The sequence below is a fragment of the Balaenoptera physalus genome (assembly GCF_965194825.1).
Source record: "Balaenoptera physalus genome assembly, chromosome: 1".
NCBI classification, from domain to species: domain Eukaryota; kingdom Metazoa; phylum Chordata; class Mammalia; order Artiodactyla; family Balaenopteridae; genus Balaenoptera; species Balaenoptera physalus.
In genome coordinates this window covers 58,301,684-58,326,853 of record NC_138882.1, presented here as the reverse complement: position 1 = coordinate 58,326,853, position 25,170 = coordinate 58,301,684, and the positions used below count along the sequence as shown (strand labels likewise).

Below are 25,170 nucleotides of genomic sequence, written 5' to 3'. Positions count from 1 at the left end.
TACATATTAAAAATTAGTATTTACATATATTGTAAATACTAATTATTTTGCCACATTTTACTGTTATCTATACTTTTTAGTCTGTTTACGTCTGTTTTATCTGATGGAAATAGCATATAATGGTGTGTTATTGAGCATTGCTTCTCAACTCCAGTTTATTTATTTTCTATATTTGATGAGTTATGGTAATGGCCAACTACTGCTAACGCTACAGCTAGGTCCCTATTACCCAACTTATTATTAGAATTATTAGTATTATATTTATTTGCATTAACAAAGCTATAATTTATTGTTGTACGTTTTCCTGCCATCATTGAAGTCATTAGTAGCCACCAGTGATTATTGTTTATAATTTCCAAAGTATGTTTTTATCATATATCTTATGTTTTACAATATCATCAATCTAGGCTCAGCCTTCACTCCCTGTTATTGACACTTCACTGAGGTATATTTCATAAACATGCATTGTCTTATCCTTCAAAGCAAAACACCATTTTAAGTCTATGTGTGAACTTCCTTTTTTCTCTGCAGTGTAAATGTCAATCGGTATTTGTTGTTTAGCTATATTTTATACATTTTTAGGTATTTGTTCTCATTTTTTAAATCTTTGACATTTTTGCTAATTTTGTGTGCTCACCCTGCTTGCTGCTAGTAATAATGAATACATTAATTGAAGAAAGAGAAATACCAAGGGAAGCTTAATTAGACATGCTAAACAGATCCCATTTCATCTTTAAACCAGTAAGAGAAGGTTGAATTTCCACTTTCCAAAGGATTATACCTATTTCCCATTACTTTCTCACTCATTTTGTTAGCAACCTTTTTTCTGTTTTCACAGGGATTCATTTTTAGTCACTTTCATGATGAGATAGTATCTGAGATCCCATAAGAGCTTATTATATCTGACCTTAGTCTTCACAGATAGTCAGTATTGATTCTACTCAGCTGGACTGGTATTTTGTAGGTTTAGTCTACTGTTTTCATGTAACACATGAACTAACTAAAAATCAAAACCTTGGCTATATTGCTGAAGCTGGACCTGAAGGATACGAACTCCAAGGCTGCCCCCCACACCCAAAATATAGATATATTTTTAAAAATAGGCTGGGATTGTCAGTTTTATTTTTAGGGATCAAGTTCAAACTTTCAAATGCTTTTGTTTTTAAAGAACATTTATTAAATATATTGTTTGTATATGTGTGAGAGACAGACAGTTGAATGGGGAAGGTGGTGGAGGGAGAGGGGAAGGGGACCAAGAGATAGAGACAGAGATGGGTGCGGGGAGAGAGGGAGAGAGAATGAGTGTGAATGAATGAATATGAATAAATTTAAGCTCCATATCTAAAAACAAAGCAGAAATTTATGTCTATTTGTCATTTTCTTAGTTTATTCTGATATAGCTCATATCCAGCCATCCCTCTATTTACACTGTAACTGTAGTGACATCTAACTCCTCTTTCCACACTCCCATCCTCCCCTACTCCACGACTTCTTGTGTCTGTATCAGACTCAAGTAGAGTTGCCTATTTCCTTGTCCTTTGGGAAGGCACTCTACTTTTACCTCTGTATCCAGGGCCTAGAACAGTACATGCATCTTATATGTTCAGTGACTGCACGTATGAATGCTGAAGGGTGTTTAAACTTTTGTTTTAATGGTCCCACCACATTCAAGGAAATAAAGGTTAATCCCTTTTATACCTTGTATATTCAACTAATCATCACTTACTTAGGAAGAGGGAAAGGTTGAGTGAACTAGTTTCTCTAGGGCTGGTTACAGTTATCTTACGTGCAGCTTTTTTGTATAGCCATTTTAGTAGAGATCAGGGAGAAGACGAAGAGGCTTATAACTTGGTAGTAAGAGAAGTATTGTAGACTGTTTATGTGCACATTAGTGTCACTTGAAGCTTCAATGACAGAATTGCTAAAGGAGTAAAAAATACAGTGTGCTTACATTCTAAATAACTGCATAAAAACTGAAAAATGTCTGCTGACTTGAACAGCTGGGGTCAAAGCCAAGGCCCCCAACTCATAGGTAAAAAAGAAATAAGCAAATATTTAGAGAAGCAAAATGACAACAGCTAACTGTACTTATTTAACTTGAGGAGATTTTATTTAACTAATTTACATATTTCATGGTTTATAGTAGAAAACAGAAGTGGTCAGTTTGTATAGGAACTTAAATAAACAGTTACATTTCTGAGTGGGTAAACAGAACTCTACCTGATTCAATTATTCAGGCAAGAAGTTGGTCTAACAAATGTGTCAAATACCATAATCAGCCAAGGTCAGACTTTCAAAGAAGTGACATTTAAAGGAAATGTTTACATAATAGTTACATCCTAGGACCTTGAGTAAGGACAACTTTTTCTGTTTGCTTGGTACAAATTCTAGAATATTGAATATGTCCCTCTCTAAATTCTTTCAACTTATTGATACCATAATTTAGAGATCAGTTCTTTTGATTTCAGATTTTATTCTCTGTTCAGATAAAAATATCTGGGAAGGTATATCAGATTTTATTTGTCATTTAAATCTTAATGAGAGAAGCTCATAAGCTTCTGAAACAGCTGAAAACCTTTTTATAAAGAGAAAAATAGCAACATCAAGAAGATTCTGGGAGGACAGTATCATACTATCTATCAAAATTAAAAATGCATTTTATCCTTTGACTCAGCAATCCCTCTTTTGGGAAATTATTGAGGGAGAAAAGCAAGGTGCATAGCAGTGTATTTAGAATGCTATCTTTTATATAGGAAAGGGAAAAAGTAAAATAAGAAATGTAATTCTTTTATTTGCATAAAGAAACACTGGCAGGATATATGAGAAATTATTGAGTAGTTATGAGATTATGCAAAAGAGGTTGGGGGGACAGATACAGGGATTAGTGGATATAGGGATAGAGAGGAGAGAGAATTTTTTTAACCTTTATATACTTTTAAATTGTTTTGATTTTTTACATCATCTGACTGTATTACCTATTTTTAAGATGGCTTGACGAATAAATGACAAGGTGATTAAAATTAGCAAAAGAGGGAAATTCATCTCAAGTGGGGAAGCTTGAAACTTGGAACACAGGTTTTACCTATGTCACTGCAGAAAGCTGGCTCTGAAGAATTTCATTCACTAGTGGCCTTCAACCACTAATACAGGGGACTAATAACATGAAGGAATGTTTCTGACATTCTGGTCAAATGCCACTCAGTCATGTTCTGTATGTCTATGTTTTCCTGTAGATGCCAGAGGAACAAGCATTCTGTGTTTTGGTGAAAATCATGTATGACTATGGTTTACGAGACCTCTACAAAAACAACTTTGAAGATCTTCACTGCAAATTCTATCAGTTGGAGAGACTAATACAGGTAAATAAATATTAGGAACTTTTATCACTCAGGGATTTGTTGACTTACAGGGAAAGTCCAATAAAATTGAAAAATAATGGTTTATGAAAATCTAATGGAAAGTTACAGAAAAGGTAAATGGATTTGGTTTCTGACCAATATCTACAGTGGTCTTAATATCATAAAATATTTATTTAACTATTTGACCATTTATAAAAATAGTCTTCCATTTAAAATATTCAACTTTAATACACTTTGAAGTGCGAATATGGTGAATTAAGTCAGTAAAGAGATTTCCCAGTATTATTTGTAAATAAATGAAGATATTTACATAATAAAAATGGAAATACTTAAGATTTTTCTCAGTATTAATTACCACCAGTACCATATTTAGATCCACATGTAGAGAACACTTTAAAGAGACAGAAAGATATTGATGAAATTAAAAACCACCTACAATATTGTAGTGTAGGGACATGCTTTAAATTTTTTCCTCTGTAATTTCCAAATCTCAAACAATGTTGTTAACTATTTCATAATGTATGTGTGTAAATTATATGTATGAGAAATAGGTATTCTTTTACATATCTGTCATAAAAAAGATTGTGAGCAAGGACAAAATTATTGTCTAGTGCTGTTAAAGGAATTACTGAGTAGCTTTGAAATTCCACCTGAGGTTGTAAATCTTAAATTTGTAATGGGTCTATGCAACATGTTTATATGGCTTCCTCTATAAAAGGTATTGGGAATCCAAGAGAAATGTGAAGAAAATACATGAATGGATTGATTCCATATTGGGGAAAAGTAAAGTGGTTGGGGAGGAAGGTTACTGGGATGTGGCAGTAGAGGATACTGGTAAGAGCTTATTGACATGACCTGTCAGGAGATCAATAGGTGTCTAAGGGGGAAGTGAAGCCAACAGGAGACAAAGACTAGAACAGGGAAGTGGAAGGCAGAGAGTTGGCAGTGAGGTTAAGGACAACTGTATTAGGAGAAGGGAATGTAGGAGGGTAGAAGACCTGAAATGTGAAGAAGAAATAAAGGGGGAGGAGGATGTCAAAAGAACTGTAAGCACAATGACAGATGGGCATTGAGGAGGAAAAAGACTGTGTAGAAGAATCTGGTAACTATGGACAGTAAAAGCAATGGGCTCCTTTTTTAGAGATTTAATTCTTCCAAGTAAATATTTGGGATTCTTCACATTTTTTATCTTTCATTTACCTTTCATTTAAAAAAGTTCATATTTTTTCAAAGGTCAGTATTCTTAAGAGCTTTGAGAGTCAAATAAAAGTACCTGATAAATGAATGGCATGTTCATGGTACTATGAAGAAACCCAAATACATTTTCTATTAGCACTTTTGTCTGTTAACTGAATGACCACTTTGATACCCCATTAAAAGTACCTGATGGGTACATTGGGGTGTTTTTCAAAGAGTATCTTGTACGAAAAGTGGGTTTTTTTTATTTCTGTGGTCTGTTTATGAAAACAAAACTAAAGTGGGCTTTTATATATCTTTGCCTTTGTCTTTCAGTTATGGGAATAGCTATGCTAATGCTTTATACTTTGCCTTTCATGCTTTTGAAAAGCATTTACTTGTATAACTTGGGGAAAAAGAGCAAGCATAAAGGGTTTTTCTAGGAGACATCCAATTTTATACATTATATACTTGTACAATTTCTGTACTTTGTAATTTTTAATATGTTGAAGATAGATTGTTAAAAGTATGGTTATGTTTTGGGCTTCAGTACCATAATGTACTGAAGTAATATCATAGAACCCAGATGATGTTGATACTAAATGGTCTTCAAAGAAAAGATGCATTTCTTTTCTGGCTAGTTAGGAGTTCAACCCTGAATGGAGTGCTGTGACTTGACAGTGGAGTCCTGATACTCACTAGACCACAGGTGTTCTGTCAGAGCAGGCATTTCCCAAGAAACAGGAACAGTCAAGTGAGCAAGAGTTGATTTTTGTTATTTGTTCATAACACGTCTTTCTTGTTCTCTCTCTGTAATATGCCCAGTTCTCATCTCCTATCATCACTTCTGTGTAGTTATATAAAAGTCAACAAATGCTGGTAAATTGAGAGTGATCATAGGAAGCTTGTCATAAATCGCAGTTGTGGCAGGAAATGAGGCATCTTCAGTGTTCCTCCCCCCACAATTTTCCACTTTGACTTTCAGGAGCAGTTACCGGACCTGCACGGCCATTTTTCTGATCTGAACCTGGAAGCTCATATGTATGCATCCCAGTGGTTTCTCACTCTTTTTACTGCCAAGTTCCCACTCTGCATGGTCTTCCACATCATTGACTTACTGCTTTGTGAGGTAGAGTGACTCCCATCTCTCATATTTAAGTCAAAATAGGAAATAGTTTCTACTTAACACGATTAACAATTTTCTTCGTTTTCTTTTTTCCTTAAAAAAGAACATTAAGCCATAAATACTGACCAAAAAGTTCTATTTGAATTTTTAGTAAAGACTACTTTAACTGTAATTTTATTATTTGTGAGAAGTGAAAATGTTAGGCATATATAATTTCTACAAAGTAAAATGAGGTAATTAAATTTGTATCATTAAATTCACAATAAGCCTATATCTGTGTAATTATGCATTACTAATACCGAGGACCTTTAAAGTTAAATAAGTGAAATTAGAATCAGGTGTTTTTAATGGTAATGTAATTATACTCCAAGAGTGAATATAAATGAAAATTTTATGGTAATTAAATTCTCAATTCATAAGATAGCTCTTCCTGTGTGTTGTTTGAGACTCCTACCAGACAATTGAGAAGTGATAAACTAAAGCTTCTATATCATATAATTATACGTTTAGACAGTAGAATATTTCAAAAATTAGTTTGCAGAATTCCTTAGGTATCTATATTTGTTTCCTTTATTGTTTTTAGCTCCTTAGATGGCTGTATTTATTTACTTTACTCTTTTAAAGATGTAAGTAATATTACACACACATACATCGTATACTGCCCATCAGAATGTTTGTCTTCGTGGTGATGAAAAAGTTGCTGGATAAGAAGAACTTTTTTATTAGGAATATAAATGTGTATAAAAATATAACTGTCTTAATGTAAAAAGCTGGAGTAATCAAAAGTATAAGCTTAATATAATCTAGACAGTTTTATATTACAGTATTACTTTTTTAACACAAAGTTTCTTCTTTCTTAGAAGAAAAGTCTAACCATTTTAATCACCCCAGGAACTAGAAATTTCATTATAAAAATAAGGTTTAAAAAGATAAAACGTATAAGCTATATAAAGCATAACTGTTACTTTTCAGCCTACTTACTGCAGTAACCATCTGATATGCAAGCACAGCTGGGTTTTGCTCTTCAAAGGTTCTAGCTGGCAGAAGCACAACATATGAAGGGTGCAGAGCATTTTGTAAACATGTAAAATTTTAAAACATTTGTAACATATTTTGATAAAGAAGAGTTGAGTGACTCGCTGAGAGACACAGAGTAAGTTCCCGAATTCTGAATATTGTAACAGCCAGAGTACCTGACTGATGACGCATTAATTCTATTTGTCTTACTTACAAATTAGTTCCTAAAATGCCTATTTAAATTAAACCTAAAGGAAGAATGCAAAATTAGAAGCTAAAACCTTATTCAAAGTTAAAATGGTGTGATCACAGTATGCACAAAGCAAATTGGACATTTGTACTAAAAACTCTACTTTGCCTGATTATCCAAATGGGTGTGATGTACAGTTCTGACTCCTCTAATTTAGTTTAATATTCTTTGAAAGTAAAACCAAATTCATTGAGCTCTGTAATCTTAAAACAAGGTGATACTAAAAGTTAGTTTTGATAAATATTTGTAGGTCTTACTTATTGCACCCTGAGCTGAGTTTAGTATTTCATGGTATTTATAAAAATAGGAAAAAGTGGGGGCATGACACTTTAACAGTTTTATCTTTATATATAGTAAGAGCTTGCAAATACTTAATATCATTGCTTCATGTTTTTTGCTGATATTATCTAACTTTAGAGTAGATTGGTTCGGTGGTGTTCATTATAGAAAAGAGAAAGAAATTAATATGCTTAATCATACCAGTTAAATTGGATTTCTTGGTCACTTTTGGTAAAGTAGTAACACTGGTATAGTGACTTTGTAAAATTGTCTCTACCTGAATGGTGCCATACCTGACATTGGAGCACTGTCCACGGGTCTTCTGGAACCCAGATTCATAATTCCTCAGGAAATTTCATCTTGAAGATATTTGAATTTCTAATATTTCTAAAACAATTAGCAACATTTATGGTAGGGAAAAGAAAAGTAAATTTATAAGCCTTCTCATCAGTTGTCAGCTGCGATTCATAATCACAATGTTTGAAAGATCTTAATGCTCATTAAAATTAATAAGAGCATCATAGATGCTACTTTTTCTTCCCTTAAACCTGTACTCTGCAACTGTTTAAGGAAGTTGCATAGCTTTCCAAAACAGGGAGTAGGTTGTAATCACAGCATCATGGTAACCAAGGAAATAAATGATAACATCCCTCAACAAAGTAAATAGCCTTTCAAAATAAGTTTATTGGGAACAGTATTGTAGTGTGCTTCAGGATATTTGTTCTTTCCACTAAGTCATCTTTGTCAGAGGATTAATTTGCAAAGGAAATTTTCAGATAAACTTTTATTTCCTGCTTGTCTGTGTTTTCTCTTTGCCCCTTTCCTCCTTGTGGTTAATAAAATATTTATATCAAGGCTATTCTTTCATATGTGATAAAATATTCCAAAAGAAGAAATGGAAAGATAGTCTTAAATAGAATCATCCATAGGTATTTGTTTTCATCATATTTTCTCTTTTTAAAGAAAACAATTTAAATCTCGATGGTTATGAATTAATATTGAGTTACAAATGGAAGGCTTGGAAATTCTTAGATGGAAAAGTGTTGATTTTTCAAAGTTCATTATTCTGACAAAAACAATGTATTGGTCTGCAGAGTATTTTGCGCAAAGATCCTATTGCAAAATGAGAAAGTCATTGAGCTTGAAATTTTACTCTTAGAAAGTATATCCTCATTTCATGTTTTCCTAAGTTAAATGTTTTTAAGGATTTCTTCATTCATTCTGAGGTTAAGAATATGAAGTTAATTAAGTAGCAGAAAAGGGAAGAATTTTAGTAGACTTTGGCAATGCAGTTGGAATCAAAAACTAGTTATCGGTAGTTTTATTTAAAATATTTACTTAAAGCTGAATATGCGGTGACTTGGGTTAATTCTTTTGTTTGGTGAAGATGGATTGCAACAGGATTTGAAACTAGAGTTGAAAATACATTTTCTTATATTGAGATGAATGGAACTCTGTAAACTGACATTTAGCCCAAAATTGAAACGAAAAAAAATCTTTTTAAAGAGCAAAGCCTCCTATATTTATTATCTGTCTCTGTTTATATGGAGGGATAAGAAGAAGGCTAAAAGTATTAATTACAGTGTAAATGCTATGCTGTTAATCCCCTAAGAAAAAAACATTGGTTTTTAAAGAACCTTTTATTTAAATATAACAGAATAAAAGAAAATGTGCAAAATTAGTGTAAAACATGCTGATTTTTAACAAAGCGAACATACTAATGTAGCAAGTACCCAGCTAAAAGAAAAAGAACATTATCTGCATTTCATAAGCCCTCCTCCCCTCAGTCCCTACTCCTCTGAAGAGTGATCACTATCCTGACTTTTAACACCTAGATTAGTGTTAATTGGCTTTGAACTTTATATAAATGGCATCATACAATATGAACTCTTTTTCATCTAGCTTCTTCACTCATCGTTACGTTTGTGAGACCCATCCATATAGTGCATCTAGGCATGGTTTATTTGTTCCATTTTGTGAATATGCTACAATTTATTTGTTCTTCCATTCTATTGTTGATGGGCGTTTGGGTCGTTTCCAGATTAGGGCTATTATGAATAGTATTGCTATGAACATTCTTGAACTTGTCTTTTGGTAAACGTGTGTATGCATTTCAGTGGGTACACATCTAGGAGTGAAATTTCTGGGTTAGGGCATATGTAAGCTAGGGTTTTGTAGATGCTACCAAACAGCTTTCCAAAGTATTTTGAGCATCGCCTTTTGTGTTGTTTTTATTCAGTTAAAGTCTTCCTTGTGATCAGGGGCAGATTTTTTGTTTTCTTTTTTTTTTTTTTGTAGATGGCAGGTCCTAGATCAGATTAGTGTTCATGAGCATGGAGCAAAATGAACCTCATTTGGTGATTGAAGTCATTCACTAATTCTCTGAAGTTGCGTACAGATGGGAACTAAGAGCTGGATCTAAGACCCAAATCACTTTTGTGCTTATATGAGGGCAGTTACCCTGATGTGGAAAATTCAGCAATGTATTCAGTTATAGAAGAAGCAACATAGAGACAGCTTAACATTGGCGTTAAGATATTTGGCTTTTTAGTTAACCCTTCCTGTATCACTTTCTTCACATTACTTTACCAATATATGTCTTAGTTTCTTTCTCTGTAAAATGAAGCTAACAATACCTAGCTCCTGGGTTTATTTTAAGGATTAAATGCAATTATGAATCTAAAGTGTCTAGCACTCTGTCTGCTACATAGTAAATATTTACTTAATAATATTACCTTCCATTCTGCTCCATCCACCTGTATAGTCCTTTTAGTTGCTTCTCAATTTATTCAATTAACAACCGACTTTAGGGATTCTTAAGAGAGGGTTAACTAGCTGTTGGTTCTTTATTACCTTTCTAACCACCTTTGTTTTCCCCCCAGTTGAGGCGCCCCTTTGCTAAAACCAAAAATTTAGCCATTGACCTTAATAGAAGTTTTATTCTATTTCTTATTGACTATAGTGATTCAAGTACTCCAAAAGTGTTTTTTCTTCCACCTTCTTTCAAAAGACATAAGGAAAACAGTGTTTCTTTTAGTCTTGACAAGATAACTGACAGCTGGTGTTTAAAGTTGACTCTTCCCAGATAGTTCAGGTTTTAGAGTATCAAATATATTCAGCTTTATATAGTAACTTGGTATTTCATGAAATTTAAGGAAATCATTGACCCTTCAAATTGGAGTATATTTCCTGCCTCTCCTTTCTTCTTAGGGTGGTGAGAAAAAAAATGACAGTACGGGATATCCGATTAAATACCACCAAGTATAATCCCTGTTTCAAAGCAGTTTTCTAAAGCTGTTATCTGAAGAATAGATTCATTGTATAATATCTTTACTCTTTACCCCTATTCTCCTCCCTCAAATAGTGATACATTGAATTTTTAATTGAGATATAGTTGACATATAACATTGTGTAAGCTTGTATCACAGTGTATCACAACACGTTAGTTTGATACATTTATGTATTGCACTATGATTACTACAGTAGCATTAACACCTTTATCAAGTAATACCTTGAATTTAAAGCACATCACAATGGGGTGATATAAGGAAGGTTAAGAACATAAACATAAAATTTTCTGAAAACTTTAAGAATAGTAATTGGTCACAAGAGAGGAAAAAAATGCTTTGACTAACCAATAAATACTGTAGAGGCTATTTTAATGTTTTACTTATCAGTAGAAATCCTCAGGACTAGGAAAATTCTAAAATCTCATTTCTGGCTGCTAATATCTTTCCTACCTACTAGGGTCTTTATGGTTCTCACATCAGTTGTCTTACAGCTCTTTCTTGTGTTTTTGTTAATTTTGACATTACAGAAACCTCAAGTTAAAAAATGGCAGAACGACTATCTGTGCTTCGTGTGACTTTGAGAGGAATATTCATTCATTCATTTATTCAACAAACGTCTATTGAACTCCTACTAATGCTTGGCACCATTCAAGTTCAGGGATACAACAGTAAATAAAAAACAGATAAAACCCTTGCCCTCATTAAGTTTTTATCCCTGTGGAAAAGGTAGACAATAAACAAATGACTAAGTAGAATACACAGTTATATCAGAGGTGTTAAATGCTATGGAGAAAGATAAAGGAAAGAAGAGAAATGTGGCAGATCTTAACAGGGTCTTTTGACCATGGTAGAGAATTTAGGTTTTACTGGACTGAGATGAGAAACCACTAGAGAGGTTGAGTATAGGAATGACATGCTCTGATATATGTTTTATCCTGAACTCAGGTTGCATTGTTGAAAAAAGATGTGGGGAGAATTTGAAGGGAGAAGTGGGAGACCAGTTAGAGATAATTGAGGTAATCTGTGGTGTTTGGACCAAGCAGTGGCAGTGGAGGTGGTGAAAAGTGGTTGAACTCTGGACAGATTTCAGAGGTAGAGAAAACAGGATGTGCTGATGGAGCATCTGGGGTAAGTGTTATTGATTACATGTTTTCATTTAAGGTAGTAGTGAGAGGGAAGGATGGCTGGTTGTGTGGCTTCCGTGCTTCAGGGAGCATCTTGGAGACAGATGACGCTGTGGAGTGAACGGGGAATGTTACTGTTACGTGCTTTGTTCTGGAAGTGCTTGGATTACAAATTCTCTGCAGTGTTTTTCCAGAGGCAGGTTTCGGTGCCCCTGGGAACATTTAAGGTCAATCTTTAAATAAGAAATATAGAGGGTGGAATAATTATGAAAGATGATCAATGGGGGAATAAGCATGTTAAACCTAGTCCTTTAAAATACAACTACATATTTACTGCTAAAAATAGAAGTGGTATTTTGCTTCAATAATATCAGACTCACATTACTGCGAAGACTCACAAAGACTTTATATACCTTGAACCTGTTCAGTAACCCATAGTATTTAGTTGTTGAGTGCTTAGTTCTCATAATCAGAACAAAGATCACTGACTTAAAGTTGTGGGGTGACAGATTTTTTTCCAGTAAAAATCTTTCAGTTCATCATAAATTGGAATAACTAAAGTTACTTTATAGTATTTTTGGTTGCAGAAACACTCATAGCAGTTAAACTGTATATACGTGGATTGAATAAAATAGCTAAACATAGTCTATTATTTTTATGATTAAATATTTAAAACATACCCACAGACATAGAAAACAAACTTATGGTTACCAAAGGAGAAAGGTGGCGGGGGGAGGGATAAATTAGGAGTTTGGGGTTAACATGCACACACTACTATATATAAAATAGATAACAAACAAGGACCTACTGTATCACACAGGGAAGTCTACTCACTATTCTGTATTAACCTATATAGGAAAAGAAGCTGAAAAAGAATAGATATATGTATATGCATAACTGAATCACTTTGCTGTACACTTAAAACTAACACAACATTGTGAATCAACTATACTCCAATACAAAATAAAAATTTAAAAGAGAATAATAAAAAAATTAAACATACCAAAAAATCATAAAGACATACAATGAACTCCTGTGTCTACCTCTCTGGTTAAGAAATAAAACAATACCAACAGCGTTAGCTTTGTATATTATTACCTCTTCCTGATCACACCTCCCGCCTTTTGCCTTCCTCAGAGGAACCATTCAGTGTTTATCATTCCCATGTATGTCTATACGTTTCCCATGTATGTCTATATGTATGCTATGTATATATGTATCTCTGAGCAATTTCCAATTGAACATATTTGGAAAATATTATTGTACTCACTGGTTTATCAAGTCCACTTCCAAAATATGTTTTGAAAGCAAAATGTGTCTTCTCCTCAGTATCATGTCCTCTTCAGTAACCTCCTAACTCATCTTACCACTTGACCTTCTTTTATCCCATTATTCTCCACAGCATCCAGAGAAATTTTCATAAAACCCGGATCAGGTCATGTAACTCCTCTGCTGAAAATGCTTCAGTGATTTCCCACTAAATAAAACTTAAATTGTTTCACTTGGTCTGTAATCTTACCCTTCCTTCCTCCCCAGTGGTGTCCCTGGGTCAGTCTTCCCCTTACTCACTGTACTTCCAACACTGGCCTTCTTTTAGTTTCTGAAACACTTAAGATCTTTTCAGGTTGAAAATGTTTGTGTAGCCTTTCCCTTCTGCCTACAGTGTATTCTTCATTCTACCTGGCTCACTCCTTCAGGTCTAAGTTTAAATGTTTCTTCCTCTAAGAAGTTTTCCCTGATCACCCATTCTTAAGAAGTGCATCCTTTTACCTTCTCTGATAGCACCCTGTAGTTGGTGGTTATTTATTTATTTACTGTGTATTACTTTTCAAATACCTATTTCTTCTACTAGACTATACATTTCTGAAAAGAGAAGCCATGTCTGTTTCGTGTCCTACTGTATACCTAGTCAACTTGTAGACACACAGGAAATATCTGTTGAAGGAAAGTAGGAATGAAGAATTAATGGACAAAATTATTTTTATTGTCCTCATGTAGATGTTTTTGTGAAATCCTATGGGCCGAAAAATAACTGTGCCCTTGATTCTTAAGAGAAAAAAAATAAGTTAATATATTTAGGAATTCCTTCTCTTTTAGTTAAGAAATTTTAAGAAACAGAAATCCAGACATAGTAACTCAAGTACAGTGGGGGTTTATTATAAATATAGAGGGAACCCAGGAAAAGATGAGCAAGTAGACCTCAGGAAGGACAGGTGCCACAGAAACTCCGGGCACTCATCTGTATTGATCTCTCACTGTTTATGAATTGGATGTTCTCCCTTCTTTCATGACCTACATCTTTGTAGCTTTGTTTGTACAGGGCCTAAAATATCTCAGAAAAGTCTACCATTACCTTTCAGCTCTAGGGTCAACAGCTCTTGGATCAACAGCTCTTGGCAAGCTCCTTATATTTTTAAGATAAAACTCTTGAGGGATAACCTAATTGGTCCTGCTCGTATTTTAAATAAGCCTGCATAGTCATGGGTCAAAGGTATGGGTCACCTTAGGCTAGTTGTCCATCTCTTGTCCAATATTCTGTGATAAGGGTTAGCCTTGGGAGGAGTCACATGACCTACAGCCCACTCAACAGGAACTCTACATGGAAGCAGATTTTCGGAGAAGGGTCACAGGTGGATCTGGAAAAACAAAACATTTCTAGGTGCATATACTTCATGGATTGAAATTATTAGTGTTAACTGCTTTGAAATTTGGCATTTGATAAATATTTATTAAATACATATTTATTCTCAAAATTGTATTATCAATCTCAAAATTACACCTCAAAAATGTATTATCCAGCCGTAGATATTTATTTAATTAGAATGAAGAGTAGCACAGTTTTAATATAGAGTATAATCTTAACAATTATGGTCCTCAGGGTTGAAGTGGTAGCAGTGTTCCAAATCATTTTCATGATATAGTTTTTCAAGTAGGGTTTTGAGTAAAGGCAGCATGTAACTTCATTCTTTGTAAATTATTTTAATAATTATCTGCAAAGCAATATAAAGTATTTGAATGCTTCCCGTTGTCTGGAAATTGGACTGTGAAAGCATCTTCTAACTAATACTAGTTTAATGACCTCCATTGCTATTATTCATATCAACAGTCTCTGATTTATAAATTATTTAGATTGTACAGTAGAGATGAAACTCTATCATACAGTGTCAGCTGGAAGTAGATTGGAAATGAGACCTTTTTTTGGAGAGTAGTTCCTTACCCTTACCATTCAGTTTTATTCATACCCAATTTTTGCTGATAAACTTTAAGGCTTCCCTTTTTAAGTCTCGAAGATTTGAGGACAGGATACTGGCAGGCTTTTCTGGGGAGTAATTCTGGGCCACACACTTACCTAAAAGTTTTACATCCCTGTCCCACTTCTTCTTACCTTCTCCAAACAGACTGCTGCCCTTCATCTTCCTCATATAGTTGGCCAATTAGAAATAGTTTTTTTTGATAGTCTGATTATTCTTGTCCATTTCCATAGCAAATAGACCAGTGATCTTTGCCTCTCTTAAGAAATCCCCATTATCTACTCTCCTTTAAAGATTGGAGTCTTATCGCTTCTCAACATCGGTTGAGGTCTCTCAGTCCAAGAATTTGTTGACCTTATATCTCAGTTGCTCCTTCTATGATCTAGCAGAATTTTCATCATGAAATGGCTTCTTCTGATGTTCCTGATATTCTTCTCTAGCTTCCCTTTTCAGGTACTTTACCATCAGCATCCATTGTTGGGCATTTTTAACCAAACAATGATTTGACCTTTACATTATTTACCCAGAGCAATCGTATCTAGACATAAAATAACCAGCTACCACTACTAGAATTGCTGATTGCATTGGTTAAAAAAAGAGGCATAATGGAACATTCTGGTCTCCTGCTTTTTGGATTGTCTCACCAGGGTTTTCAGAAGCTCTTATTTTTTTTAAAGTCTACTTGACATTTTGCTTCTTGTCCATGTCCTACTAATATAGCCCATTTTGCTCTTCTTTGTGAGGAATAATGCCAGAAAAATTTCCATAATTGAATAGAACAATTTCCTGCATGTTCCACTGGCTCATTGACCTATTGAGTTGCAGCTTGGGCTGTGTCACAGTCTGGTGGTTGTTTCTTACAGCATTTAGTAGTCATGGTCTAGTTGTTCTCCAGCATCCCAATGAAGTAGGCACATACTACTTCTGACTAGTTCTCTTGTTTATGCTAATTGACAGATAGGCAAGAGACCATTTTGTTCATAAGAATCCTTAATACAGAGAAAAATTAGTGCATTCTTAGTATTCAGAATCTGTCTTCCTGTAAATCTATTGAAAAGATTATTTGTTAATATTATTATATGACTCTTTGTAAAAAGATGAACGATAGATATCCAGCAGTACTGATAAAACCTCTAATATAAATGCTCTTTTTTTCTATTCAATAGAATAAAGCACATTATTATCTAATTATCTAATAATTAATAAGTGTTCAACTTGAAATGTAAACAGCTTAAAATAAGTGACTGGGTTGAAACTAATAGTGCTAAATAAACACATTCAGATACAATGAGTCAACCTTGAAATACATAAAATTATCAGGCTTCTGAAAAATAGGTCATCTTTAGAAGATATTACTTTGCCTACTCACCTATCTAGAAATATTATCCAGTTCTTGTCCCAGATATTATTTTTCCCCCCAAATCAGTTTAGTTTTTTTTGTCGTGTTTTATGTCTGACAGTGCACTGCATGGAAATTTTGCAAATATCCCTTGTTCTATGAGAACCTTCTTGTTAATACTAGAAGAGCATGATGATACAGTGCAATACTGAAAGAAAAGAAGTCTCACTGTTAGCTGATTAGTTATAGGAATAGATATATAGATTAATGGATTAGAATTGAGAGTTCAGAAATATACATTTTTGAGTAATTGACTTTTGACAAGTGTGCCAAGACAATTCAATAAGGAAATAATGGTCTTTCCAACAAAGTTGCTGGGATAATTGGATATTGACATATAAAAGAATGAAGTTGTACCCTACCTCATACCATATGTAAGAATTAACTCAAAAAATAAATCATAGGCCTAAATGTAAGAGTTAAAACTATAAAACTCTTAGAAGGAAATCTAAGTGTAAATCTTCATGACCTTGGATTGCACAGTGGTTTCTTACATATGACATTTAAATCACAGCAACAAAAGAATAGATAGATTAGATTTTGTCAAAATTAAAAATTTTTATGTTTCGAAGGACACTATCGAGAAAGTGAAAAAACAGCCCACAGAAGGGGAGAGAGTATTTGTAAATCCCATGTCTGATAAGGGCTTTGTATCTAGAATATATAAAGAACTCTTGCAACTTACTGATAAAAGACAGATAGCCAAATTTAAAAGTGGGCAAAGAATCTGAATACACATTTCTCCAAAGAAGATATGCAAATGGTCAATAAGTACATTAAGAGATCTTTGACATCATGAGTCATCAGGGAAATGCAAACTAAAAGCACAGAGAGATACGACTTCACACTCACTAGGATAGGTAGGTATAATCAAAAAGGACAAAAACTAACATTGGTGAGGATGTGAAGACACTGGAACCCTCATAAATTGCTGGTGAGAATGTAAAGTGGTATAGTTACTTCGAAAAGCAGTTTAGAAATTACTCAAAAAATTAAAAATAGAGTTACCATATTACCCAGCAGTGCAATACACACACACACACACACACACACACACACACCTAAAAGAACTAAAACCATAAGTTTACCAAAAAAAAAAAAAAAAACTTGTATACTAATGGTCATACCAGCATTATTTGTAATAACTAAAAAGTGGAAGCAATCCAAATGTCCAACAACTGATGAAAGAAACAAAATATTGTATATATACCCATATAGTGGAATGTTATTCAGCTGTAGAAAGGAACGGTGTGCTGATACATGATACAACATGGATAAACCTTGAAAACATTATACTAAGTGAAAGGATCCAGGCAAAAAGGACACATATTGTATGATTTCATTTATATGCAAATCCATGGAGACAGAAGGTATTGATAGATTAGTATTTGCCAGGAACTGGGGGAAAGAGGGATTAGATGCAAGGTTTCTTTTTGGGGTGATGAAGAGGTCGGGAATTAGATAGTGGGGATGGTTGTACAGTTTTTTGAATGTACTGAAACCCACCGATGTGTACACCTTTAAAGGATGAATATTATGGTATTTGAATTATATCTCAAAGAAATAACTTGGAAGGGGGGTGGGGAGTGCTTGTTAAACATGCAAATTTTATAGATCCATCTTAGATTCAAGATTCATGGAAGATATGACCCTAGAAATCTACATGTTTAACAAATATTTCCAAATTTTAAAATTCTCTAAAGTTTAAGGAATGCTCATTTAATAGTTTTATGTAGTTATACACTGAAATGTGTTTGGGCTAAAGGATATATACTCTGTGATTATTTTAATCATCAATAGCAGCAGTAGCAGAGAGTTATTAGGGGATCTGTCTTCTGTCCCATATGGGAGTTGTTGTATGGTACAGGCGTAGTCCTTTTTCTGGAGGATTGAGAAGAATGAGACGGAGAAGCATGAGATAGTGCACTTTTTCATTTCTTAGAATTCATTACTTTGGCAAATTCTAGGAAGTGAAATAATAGTCTAAGGTAATGAATTCAGAGAAACACAGAACTTAAGGGAAATATCCAGCAGTGTTTATGTGTTTGCTGTATTTTCAGGTTGATTCCGGGGGTAAAAACCTTGTTCTGTTGATTTTTTTCAAGGCTATTTTGGTCGTCTGTTACCATGGGCTTATCAACAAAGCCAAGTTGACAGAAAACAGATGTGTATTTTAACAGCTAAACTTCCTGACCACTGGCATCTGGATCAGTTTTGTTGCACGGCAATGCTGCAGCAAGACGAATTACGATTAAAAATAGGCAGATATTTTATTCCATGAAGATTTAGGTGAAGAATAAGGTGGAACATTTTAGAGTTAGCAGTTGTCAAGTAGGGAATGAAATGAATATGCATTTTTTTCAATACAGACTGTTTGTGAGGCTTATTCAGATTTTTACTTTCACCAAGTCAGAAAATGATAATATGATCATTAATAATATGTTATATATATATTAAGCTTAAAAATCTCTTTTGAAAATCTAAAACTTCTCCTTCTCATAAAGTATCAAAGCTTTTCAAAAATCAGATTCACAAGGACCTTTTTTTTTTTACAAAGAAAGGTATGGCTTGATACTCAATTCTTTGTGGTCGATATCAGGCACTGACTAAGCCTATTTCTTTCTTTGACAATAGAAATAGATGATCAAGCTGAAAAGATTCTACACTTATATAAATGGTTTATTAGAATGGTTTTGTTATACATAAGCCCAGTAGAATGCTGTAGGACAAGTACTTTGTTCAGACAGGGTGTGGGAGCATGACTGTGGCTGGCTTTTCCACTTTTTTTTATGTCAGGCCCCACCAGTCCTATTAAATGGCAAATGGGAGTCGTTTGTGTCTTAACCTGAAGAAGAGGGAATTTTTTTTCAAAATACGGAACTTCAAATGCTTGCTTATGCTTCTTGTGTACAAATTGATCTAGGTTGAGCCCTAAGCCAACATTTATTGTGGTCTGCTTTAGGCCAGTCACACAGTACTTGATGGTGGAGACAAAGAACTAACAGATATTTTTGAAAGGAGGCATGTTGGGGTGATTGCATACAAATAAGATAGAAAGACTCTTGTATTATGTTGAACCACAGGAGTGTGCCATTTTTGTAAATCAAAAGTCATTGAATATTGGCAATTTCCTATGGTTCAACCTAATATTATATTTGAGAATAGTGATATATTAGAGATGCGCTCATAAGAAAAGGAACACCTGATCCAAACTGGGGGGAGGTCCACTGTTCAAGCCCAGTGTTGCTGGGCCATATTGTCACTATTTATATAATAAATGAATGAAGTCCTCTGTGTTGTTTTTTTGACACATTTATTGTCTATCTTGTGTCTGACAGTTTCCCAAACTCAAAGCTTCTTTAAAGTTGCATATCATATATTAAATTCATTTTTGAATTTTGCATTTTGCTGCACAGTAGAGTCAGAGCTGTTTTACTATAAATATTTTTTTTCTAAAAATGTTTAAGTAAAAACTGTTTGTCCAAGGACATGTAGCATATTTGCTTTGGCTTTTCCTTCCCTCACACATAACTCGCTGTACCTCGGATTTGGCATCTGCAGTTTGGGAAGCACAGTTATATAAGTGGGAAGCCACTGAAACTTTGAATCAGAGTAATGGCATGATGAAATAGATGTTTTAGAAAGGTAATTCTGGGAAAGCCAAAATAGTTGTGTAATATCAGCTGACATATATTCAGTGAGAATCCAACATTAAGAATGAATGCTGATGTTATAGATTGTGGCTTTTACAAATCTATCCTCTTGCCTTTTATCTTTTTCAGTAAGTATACATTTATGAGTATAGGGTATAATGCCAAATTGTCTAACAGTACTACATTTTTGTGTAATTATGGGGAAAGGAACACATTATACAATGTATGCAAAAATTTTAATTAGATTTTTATAGCATTTTTTGATATGGTTTCTTTTATTTGGGGGGGATAGGTGTTCATAAAATACATTAGTTAGTGTGTTGCATTATGTCAGCAGGATAACTAGGTTTTTAAAGGTTGGGCTATTAAAGGTTTATATGAGAGTCTAAAAGGATTCATGACTAATTTGCTTTCAAAGGCATTGAAAAGGAGTGAAAAGTAGACAACTATCTAGTTCCAAACATGAATATGAGACAAACTAGTACTTATAACAGTTAGGAGGATGCCAGGAAAGCCAGAAAAGGAGCAGCATATGCTTCCAAATTGTTTTGAAGCAAAGCTTTGTCTTTTGTCTCTAGAAAAATAATAACCAGTAATTTATCAATTCAACATTTAGGGGACCGGAGGCACTCACTAAAGGGAAATGTCTTACTCATTCATCCAGTCATTCATTTATTTAATAAATATATCCTGACACTGAGCTAGACCTAACAGATATCATGGTTAATAGAATAGACATCATCTTTCCATCCATGGAGTTAACAGGCTAATGAGCAGACAAAAATAATAAATAAATACAAAAACATATATGATTATGCGTTTTGATAAATGCTATAAAGGGAAAGTACAAGCTGCCTCAAGATTTTGTAATAAGTAAACCTATTTTAGATTAGGGTTTTAGGAGTGGTCTCTCTGAGTAAGTGACATTTAGAGCTGAGATCTGAGAGATGAGTAGGAGAATTCCCAGTGATGGGTGGGGAAGGTGCATGTGTGAGGCTTTCGAGTGGGAGGATATCAAAGAAAGCCAGAACTTCTAGATCACAGAGAGCAGTTGGCCAAGAGGTAGGTGGACCCAAGTAATACAGAGCTTGGCAGCCATGTTGAGGAGGACCTGGGATTTCATTCCAAGTGCAGTGAGGAGCCAGTGAAGATCTTTAAGCATGGAATTGCATGGTCTGATTTAAGTGTTTCAGAGATGAGTATGGCTGTTGTGAATGCATTGAAGGGGGATGAGAAGACCAAGGAGACAAGTTAGGGACTACTGCTCACAGAAGAGCTGATGGTAGTTAGTTGAAAGTGGCAGCAGAGGAGATGAAGGGTAGTAGATGAATTCATATTTCAGAAAAGAGGCCGTGGTTGTTGTTAAGGGCATGGTTAAGGATTGGAGAGCTTGTTGATGGATTCTGACAGCTCAGTGAGAAAGGATGAGGTAGGGTAGAATAGGGTTGAATTGAATCGGAGAAGAATGCCTACCTAGAACCAAGAGCATGTTGTTAAATGGATTTTTATTTTGCCTTTATTTATTGTTTGGACCTAAAATGAACAATTGGAGGTCAAAGCTATCTGTAAGTTAAACTCTTAAGAAGTATTATTGCTATATTTTACTCAGGAAAAATACCTGTCTGAGACAATGGAAAACATCACCTTCTTCCCAAAGCATTACATATATAGTTTAAAGGTTGAGAAACAGGAAAATATTACAGGATAATTTTTGATGAGTTGTTGGTTTTTTGGGGTTTTTTTGTTTTTAACTTCTGGAAACATGATCTTCTCTTCTCTCCCTTACAAGTTTTCTGTTTGGAAAAAGAGATTTAGTGGAATTTAGACTTACAAATTGGAAGCATCAATAATGTATAACCTTCTACATCACTTTTTATTTTACGTCTTTTAACCTTTCATTTCATTCTATAACTTTTATAAAAATTGTGCCTATGGAGTCTGTTTTCTGTCTTTGTAAAAAGATAGTCCAGGTGCTTTATGTTTCCAGGAATGAAATAGCCTCTGAAGTAATGTCGATTTGTTTGCTGTGTGACTGGGTCAAAGACGGAAAGGGCTCACTTACGCTCGAACAGTGTTTTGATTTAGCACAGCTCCCAGGTTTTTATCGTGTTCTGGGACAATGCTTGGGAGCGTTTGGAGTCAAAGGAAACAATTATGATGTGGTTTGGTGGCAAAAAATATAATTCTGTGTGAGCTGTAGTTGACAATACCACAGATTATCTTTATTGATTACAATCAGTTTTGAAGATATAGTAATTATTTTATGGCCCTTTAGTTGTATATTAGATTTGTTCATTTAATAATTTAGCACTTTGAATTTTCCCTTTTAAATTTTTATTTTTCCAGAAATCTCTCCTGGGTTGAGGTTTTTTATGTTAGGATTGATAGAGGCTAACACCTCTATTAAACAGCTTTATTTATAAATTGATCTGCAGTAGACTTTTTAGAAATTAGGATACTTCTTTCTTCTTTTATTTCCTCCCACAATTTTTCATCAGCAAGGCTGGATCAAAAGTAACTTTCTCACCTAAAGTGAATTTTCAAAATGAAGTCTTTTAAATTATCTGTCACTGTTATGAAGCTAATTAGAAAATTTGAGTTATTTCAAAAAGATATCAATTTTGACAGCTTGACCTTTATGACTTTTTTGCCATTCTTTCACTGATGCATGGTGCCATCTGCTGTTTGTGGGAAGTAGATTATAGTTTGAATCATGAGGCAGAATAGATATATAATGTCTAAAAGAAAAATGCAAAAATAGATGAAATGGAAAAATACAGGAGTATGACCTGTTTGAAACTTTGAGGCCTGTGGTTTATTTGCTTATTTTTTTATGTAAAATAATTTTTTAACTGATTTATTTATTTTTTTTTTTTAGAAATTCACGTTCTTTTATTTATTTATTTATGACTGTGTTGAGTCTTCGTTTCTGTGCGAGGGCTTTCTCTAGTTGCGGCAAGTGGGGACCACTCTTCATCGCGGTGCGCGGGCCTCTCACCATCGCGGCCTCTCTTGTTGCAGAGCACAGGCTCCAGACGCGCAGGCTCAGTAATTGTGGCTCACGGGCCCAGTTGCTCCGTGGCATGTGGGATCTTCCCAGACCAGGGCTCGAACCCGTGTCCCCTGCATTGGCAGGCAGATTCTCAACCACTGCACCACCAGGGAAGCCATAACTGATTTATTTTATTATTTATTAAGATAGCATGTAAAACTGGTAGAAACATAGCTATGTCTTTTAAAAACAATGTCTTATTTTAGAGAATTTGATTAATTCAAAGAAGAAAATTTAAAGCAATAATTCTACTAACCATGAGATAATTAATATTAACATGTAAAATCATTTTTAAAATCTGGTTATCTCTACTATTTACATGAATCACAAGATTTTATGCTCATTATATTGTCTTAATTTTGCTTTCTTGCTCATATGTCTTAGGTTTCCTCTTAGAGTAGCACGGTTCTTGGCCCAGAGTAAATAATCGGTAAACATTTGTTTGTTGGTCGATTAAGCTTCACTTGGTTTGGTTTTTGTGACTACACTGGGCAGCTTTTCTGAAATTCTTCTCCTGGTCTTGTTGTAGAAGCAGTATAGAACTTGGAGTGAGAAAGACCTGGTTTCCCAGCCAGGCACTGCTGCTTACAGGCTGTGCAGCCCTGGGCAAATCATTTCACTTCTTAGCAGCTCTGTTTCCTCCTCTGTAAAAGGAAGATATTACTATCCATCTTTTGGGTTGCTGTGAGAATTAAATGAGGTAATACTTGTCACATGCCTGGCACAGTCCTTTCTTTTTGTTTAAATGTTATTATGTTCAAATTCAGTGAGTTTCCTTTTTACCTTAAAGACACCTTTGTCAAGAGTCAGATTTTGTTATTATAAAATCCAAAGATATACAGATTGCCAACAAACACATGAAAGGATGCTCAATATCACTAATTAGAGAAATGCAAATCAAAACTACAATGAGATATCATCTCACACCAGTCAGAATGGCCATCATCAAAAAATCTATAAACAATAAATGCTAGAGAGGGTGTGGAGAAAAGGGAACCCTCCTACACTTTTGGTGGGAATGTAAATTGATACAGCCACTATGGAGAACAGTATGGAGGTTCCTTAAAAAACTAAAAATAGAACTATCATATGACCCAGCAATCCCACTACTGGGCATATACCCTGAGAAAACCACAACTCAAAAAGAGTCATGTACCACAATGTTCATTGCAGCACTACTTACAATAGCCAGGACATGGAAGCAACCTAAGTGTCCATTGATAGATGAATGGGTAAAGAAGATGTGGCACATATATACAGTGGAATATTACTCAACCATAAAAAGAAATGAAATTGAGTTATTTGTAGTAAGGTGAATGGACCTAGAATCTGTCATACAGAGTGAAGTAAGTCAGAAAGAGAAAAACAAATACTGTATGCTAATACATATACATGGAATCTACAAAAAAAAAAAAAGGGTTCTGAAGAACTTAGGGGCAGGACAGGAATAAAGACGCAGGCATAGAGAATGGACTTAAGGACACGGGGAGGGGGAAGGGTAAGCTGGGACAAAGTGAGAGAGTGTCATGGACATATATACACTATCAAATGTAAAATAGATAGCTAGTGGGAAGCAGCCGCGTAGCACAGGGAGATCAGCTCCATGCTTTGTGACCACCTAGAGGGGTGGGATAGGGAGGGTGGGAGGGAGGCACAAGAGGGAGGGGATATATGTATACATATAGATGATTCACTTTGTTATACAGCAGAAACTAACACAACAATGGAAAACAATTATACGCCAATAAAGATGTTAAAAAAAAATCCGGGCTTCCCTGGTGGCGCAGTAGTTGAGAATCTGCCTGCCAGTGCAGGGGACACGGGTTCGAGCCCTGGTCTGGGAGGATCCCACATGCCGCGGAGCAGCTAGGCCGGTGAGCCACAATTACTGAGCCTGCGCGTCTGGAGCCTGTGCTCCGCAGCAAGAGAGGCCGCGATAGTGACAGGCCCACGCACCGCGATGAAGAGTGGCCCCCACTTGCCACAACTAGAGAAAGCCCTCGCACAGAAACGAAGACCCAACACAGCCATAAATAAATAAATTTAAAAAAATAACTTAAAAAAAAAATCCAGTAAAAGGAAAAAATTTAAAAACAAAACAAAAAATCATAAGCTCTTCCATTCAAAGGAACTTTAGCAAGTGGGTCTCAAATTTTATGATGCATTTGAGTCACCTGGTGACCCTATTTAACTG

General features: G+C 34.7%; 1 protein-coding gene across 15 annotated transcripts in view; it reads left to right on the top strand.

The window, feature by feature from the left end:
- RABGAP1L (RAB GTPase activating protein 1 like) overlaps positions 1-25,170 on the top strand; it is a 786,837-nt gene that overhangs the window by 553,247 nt on the left and 208,420 nt on the right. For all 15 annotated transcript variants that reach the window (XR_014256708.1, XR_014256709.1, XR_014256710.1 and 12 more), the window contains 2 exons: positions 3,234-3,359; positions 5,521-5,664. Coding sequence is in view for 6 of the 15 variants with exons in the window: in XM_082437232.1 (XP_082293358.1) it covers positions 3,234-3,359; positions 5,521-5,664 (270 nt within the window). In the remaining 9 variants the exon portion in view is untranslated. The remainder of the gene's footprint in view (positions 1-3,233; positions 3,360-5,520; positions 5,665-25,170) is intronic.